Source organism: Belonocnema kinseyi, chromosome 10 (assembly GCF_010883055.1).
Source record: "Belonocnema kinseyi isolate 2016_QV_RU_SX_M_011 chromosome 10, B_treatae_v1, whole genome shotgun sequence".
NCBI lineage: Eukaryota > Metazoa > Arthropoda > Insecta > Hymenoptera > Cynipidae > Belonocnema > Belonocnema kinseyi.
The window spans coordinates 94,480,545-94,486,644 of NC_046666.1; the positions used below are offsets into that span (position 1 = coordinate 94,480,545).

Genomic DNA, 6,100 nt, shown 5'->3' on the forward strand with positions numbered 1-6,100 from the left:
GCGTCATTTGAAGGATCAAGCTCGACGAAAATGGTTCACATTAGTGAATACTAATGCCATCTCTTAGAATTTTCAGGTACTTATCAGACTGCCTAGTACACTGAAATCAGTGTTTAAGGGAGTTGCAACAAATTTGAGCCGCACAGGTTCATTCGGAGAATCTAGGGGAGAAGCATCATTTAGACACTGTTTTTTCTCATACAGAGCAACGTGAAGTGTCGTCTACAAACCGTCAGTCACCTGTCAAGATGATTTTGTCGGATGTTAATTGGATAAAATAGATTTTGATAAGCAGGTAAGTTATAATAATAATTACCTAACTTTTAAATTCCTTCCATTTACCAGTGACTATTAGTGTCTTTGAATAAAAATTCTACTTGGCGTGATATAATATCCTAATCTTAGGTTAGTCCAAACCTACATGATATTCAAGCCACCAAAGCCGAGATGTAAAAACTACGTCGTGACCGTCTGCATCTTAATTGATGCCTATTCGTTCGAAGAAATTTCCTCTAGATTTTCTGTATTCAAAAGAGTGAAGTTAGCTGGTGGTTGAAGTGAAAATACCTAACTGTATATGTAGACGGTCATGACTTTTCTACACATCCCGGCTTTAGTTTAAATATTGACGGCCATGACTAACCTAACATTTGGAAGTTGCATAAGGAAGTTATCATTTTATTCTAAGTGACTGGTACACACTGTTAAATGAAATAAAGTTGAAAATTAGGCAAATATTATTTCAATTAGTTTCCTTATTAACAATTATTCAGTCTAATATCGCAATGCAAATAGTTGCTTTGACAGGCATTTAGGTTACTGACTGCGCGTTTCAGCACTTCACAACTCTCGGCATTGAGCTAAAATTCAGTCTTCAAGTTATACTTTCCCCTAGATGCTCAGATGTGCACCTACGTTCAGAGGAATACATTTGAGACTTGAAAATTGGTTCAAATGCTGATTGGGAGACCAATGAAATTTGAGCTGCAACAAATTTAACACCAGCGTTTTTCTTTGTACCTTTGCCTTTATTGCGAATATAAGAAATCTCACCAACAATTTTGTGATTCCGAACTCGCAATCTACTATTTGCTTTTCGAATTGTAAGTTGTATGAAAAAAAACCATATCACGACGATAACAGAAAACTTGAAATAATCTTGTCTAACCTAACCCGACCCGACGTGCTGTTGATGCGAGCCACATCAGTTGCCCTCTTGGGGCCACATGTGGAAAATACGATCGAGCCCAGATCGGAACTCGGGAATGAGTTGGGCCACTTCTGTAAGGGATGTTACTGTGTTTACAGACTACAACGAGAACGATGACAAGAACAACAACGACGACGACAGACACCGACGTAAAAACTATTTTTTCTGACCCAGAGGGCTTTAAAATGTCGACATTTGATGGAATCTGCGAAAGTCATTTTTCACATAAAACCAATACCTTCAGAATTTGAATTTCCTATTTTTTAATCAAAATTCAAAAAGTTGTTTAGACGACCTTGTAGGGCCTTAAAATAGTAACGTTTTTTTATCTTGACTTTTTCCCATATTCCGCTTTTTGGCTTCAAATGATCATTTTCGTTTGACTTATTGAATATTGAAAATGCTATAACTTTGGTAATTTTTCTTTGACCAGAAAAAGTTATGGAGATAAATTGTTCGTATATTGATCTACTATAGATAACAGTCGAAAAAATTTCCAATATTTTAAAAAAGTGGTCTCAAAAATATTCAAAATGATCGAACTATTTAAAATTTCTTCAACTAAGCCGGCTAATGAACTCGTCTTTTCTTTTAATATTTTTATAAAGTGTTCCAAAGGCGAATCCAACCGAATAATTCCTTGAAATGTTACAGTGTTTAGTGACTGCAACGACAACAACGACAACGACAACCACGATAGCAACGACATCACAGACACCGACGTAAAAACTATTTTTTCTGGTTCAGGGTGTCTCAAAACGTTGACATTTGATGGAATTCGCGAAAGTTATTTTTCACATAAAACCAATAGCTTCTCATTAGGATGAGAGTGTAATAACAACTTTGACAATAAAGTAAATTTAATTAATTTGGATTTGACATATATCGTTGAGGGCTATCGAATGCGAACTAAAGATATGGATCTCAACACGCCTTTCAAATTCTCCTCTACGACCTCTCCTACCTGCCACCGCCTCATTCCAAATAAGATGACTATCCTTACAGTCTAAGTTACTATAGACAAATTGCTACAGAAATATTAAAGATGAAATATAAATTTCCTGTACAGGAAATTCCTGTGCAGAAATTCGGCGAAGGAAACTGTAAATGCTCCTGCCAAGGAACCTGCATCAATAAATGAATCTTTAAATGATCCAGTATAGGTTATTTTGCAAATAAATTAAGGCACGAATTCCTGTACAGAAACGCGTGTAGGGTCTTTTACCAAATTCGATCATGAATACTCGTCGCTTAGATCTATAAAATTGTCTTCATTTTATTCCTGTTTTTATACTTTAATTAACAACTTTACGAGAAAAGTGAAAGCGGAAAGCTTCTATAGCCGTGCTTAAATGACAACTGTAATTCCGAAACTCTTCAGCAAATTCCCGTTGTATATACTTTCGGCTACGTATCGGACATTAATTCGAAGTACGGCACACTATTTTAATTCAAGAATGTTTGCCGCAAAATTCCATTTAAATTCAGTCATGTCTAAATCAGAACGGAATTTTTGGGAAGCATTTTACGTTTGTAATTTAATTATATGTGGCCATCTAGAATGAGATTTTATATTCACTTTTCCGAATCCAAACAATATCGCATGACAATACATCGTTGCCTATCATTTTATTGTTTTTTTTAAATTCCAATTTAAAGTTTTACAGCTTAACATAATCAAATCGCACATTTAAAAAATACCTTGCAATTTTCCGTGATGTTGTTTAATATATAATTCGAAATTTTATTTTTCTAAAGTTACTTTCTTATCTAAGTATTGAAGTACATTCCTATTATTATCATAATAAGTAACTCCAAATAATATCAGAAGTTAAATATTAATATTTGAAATGTGTAAACTTGTGAACTGACCTAGTAGGGAAAACTGAGTATGGGTCAAGAATTTTCCGCCACCATTTTTACAGTGCCTCCCTTGTCCTCACGCGATATGCACATTAGCTCTCATTATATGCTTAATTTTTACGGCATGTCCTTTAAAAATCAATAGTGCAAGAAAACTTACCCAAAAGTCCACCAAATATCGAAGCACATGACATTCAGCCAAAAGAAACTAGCCAGGAATGAGAAGTACATGATGAAAGCTTTAACAAAATGAAATAGAAATAACGTGAGTAAACTTATATTAAACTTCACGTTCTGTACAATAAAAACTAATGTACCAGCACTGTTTCTCCTACGGGCTAGGTAAACTGCCTGGTACTTCGCCAGTCATTAGGCAGTAGTTTGCTATAACAGAACGTAGTTATGATTAGGGATTATGTCCATACTCTCTAAATTTTAATCAGTAAAAAATTCACTGATTGAAATAGTAGTTACAAATTTCACGGATTAATCAGTGATTTGGGACTTATTCGCTAATCAGTGCAGTAACCCCAGAGTAAATCATGTGAAGCATAACCTCTAAATTTGTAAGTTAAGCGTTGTTGTAACTCTTTTACTTAAGTAGCAAGAAGAATTCCATAATGAAATTAATTTTTTAATTTTCGGAACTAAAGTCTGCTGAATTAACTGCGGGATAAATATACTCTGAGACGTATAGGAAATACTGACTTAACGGGTCTGTCCATGATGGTTCCATCTTAAAATTAAAGCAATATGTGAGGTTTCTTGTCATTTAAAAGCATCGTAACTTTTCACCTTTTTTTAATATTTATTCATATCTATGGGTTTTAATTTTTTACTATAATTCTCTGATTAAATGTACTAAAATATTATGTTATTATGATTGCTAAATTGACATAGTGAAGTGCTGCAAACGCTCTAAAGTTATTATTTTCTAATTCAGTAAGTAAGTAAAAATATGAGAAATGTTGAAGGCAATTTTCCCAGATGTTGAAATGATGAAAATCATTTAACTTATATTTCGACCGCTTTTTCATGTTACAGTGCCGATCGAATGGCTTCTCATCCTCTCTGCCCCATGCTGCCAGTTTGAAAATCCACCATCAATCAAGGCTTGCTTGGATTTGAGGGATCGTGAGTCAAAACTGAGTATCAATTTTCATTCACACGCTTCAGTGCAGACCTTGCAGATTCCATTATTGTCGAGGTTAAGTTCGAGTGAGGGAAAATTCTCTTGCCAGACTTCAAAACTAGAAGGCACCGATGAGTCAGTTACAGGTGGCTCTGGAAATATGATTCCAAAATGTAGCCGATTTACTTCCAAAAATTTCTAAAGTGAAACTCCCCTTCCCTCGTTCTTATAGATTTTATGTACTTTTATTCTAATAATGGAAAATAATACACCACAATCGTGTAAAAATACTGGAAAACATAACAACTAATTAATAGCAATAATTTTAAAATCAAAAAGACTGAATGATTTTTTATAACTTTATACACTTGTTCTTTAATAATAAAAAACAATTCAGTAAAACTGTCTCAAAATATTCCAATAAAATATTTGTAACATTTAAATCTATAAATAAACAAGATGAACATACATATAAAAATCTTTATTATCGTTTGATGTATCGTGGAAAGGTATCCAACGTTTGAAATCCAAAAATTATAATATTTTTCTCATACGATGAAAAAGAAAAAAATATAATAATTGTGTCGAATGTAACTGATAACTGGAATATCATTTATTAAAAGAATTTTGGAATAAATCGCTAAGCAACAGTTATTTTGTTAGCTAATAATATTTAAGATTATGCATGTTTGTTTACAAATTTATTCTAAAATGTTCATAATTTTCATGTATTAGATAACCTATTAGGCTTTTTAAAATTTTTCAAATATAAGCAAACATACAAAAAACTTAGTATTTTCACACCACACACTCACGATTTTTAGGGAAGTTGTTTTCGTTTTTGATGCTTTTATCTTGATCTCGACTGTAATCATTTTCGCAGTCTCTAATAAACTCGGTTTTCGAGGATGCTCAGGGTTTTTTCTTGTCGATCTGTTTCTGTGTATCATCACTGTCGCATCCCTCTTTTTTCTTCTTACTCTCACAACAAATCTATCCATCCGTCTTTTTTAAATTACTGAACACGTACACTTGCACTAGCTTTTTTTTAACACCACGTATGCGAGTGGGTATTTCACCCACTCGGAATTTTTCCATTGGGTAAAGCTACCCACTCACCCACATTATCTGCCGGGCCTTTTTCACTTATTCAGATTTAAACACTACCAGGGTGGATAATACAATTTCCTAGTGGCAAACAGTTAAGACTTTCATCGTTCAAAGCTATCTGAAGTTTGGGCTGCACATCGGTGCGTTCCATGCAACTACCCAGATGAATTGGTGGGTGAAGTAAACAAGTGGGCGGAGTTTACTAGGGTGAAGTGAAAGGGGAACGGTAGAGTGGACAGTTTCGAGTGTGCGTCAGGTGTATGTTTGGCGCGTAATGTTTGGTAAAACATAATTAAGGTTACGTTACACAAAAGTTTAAAAAATGCAAGAACAGGATAAGAAGATTTTAATGGCTGCTGCACTAACGAGGCCATTGTTATCACCAACAGTGATGTGTTCAATAATAGTGGAAAGTGATGAAGATACTAAACTGTAGATGATGAAAATACTAATCTTTAGTCAGCTACAAAACTCGCAATTCCCGCCACTTCTGCGCACCAATTCCACTGTTCACTCACTACCACCTATCTAGTTTCAGTGGGTGAAATAGTCACCCGTCAAGTGACCCCCACTCTTCACCCGAGTGATCACTGAACGGTTTACCCCAGTGAAGCCCAACACTCACCTAGCGTCGTGGAACGGCTTCGAGTGCATCCGAGTGCACCCGGGTGATCCCCTAGAACGTATTTCAGAAGGAAGTCTACGAAGTGCAGCATAGAGTGGACGAAGGCTCAGAGAACGTAAATAGCTTCAAGGATCTGTGCGATGCCCTAATAACACCTGAT

General features: G+C 35.0%; 1 protein-coding gene across 3 annotated transcripts in view; it reads left to right on the top strand.

Annotated features, from left to right (window-relative positions):
* LOC117181863 overlaps positions 1 to 4,547 on the top strand; it is a 106,962-nt gene extending 102,415 nt beyond the window's left edge. For all 3 annotated transcript variants that reach the window (XM_033374873.1, XM_033374872.1, XM_033374874.1), the window contains exon 3: positions 4,118 to 4,547. In XM_033374873.1, coding sequence (XP_033230764.1) covers positions 4,118 to 4,407 — 290 coding nt within the window. In that variant the 3' untranslated portion in view covers positions 4,408 to 4,547. The remainder of the gene's footprint in view (positions 1 to 4,117) is intronic.
* Positions 4,548 to 6,100: the final 1,553 nt, after the last annotated feature.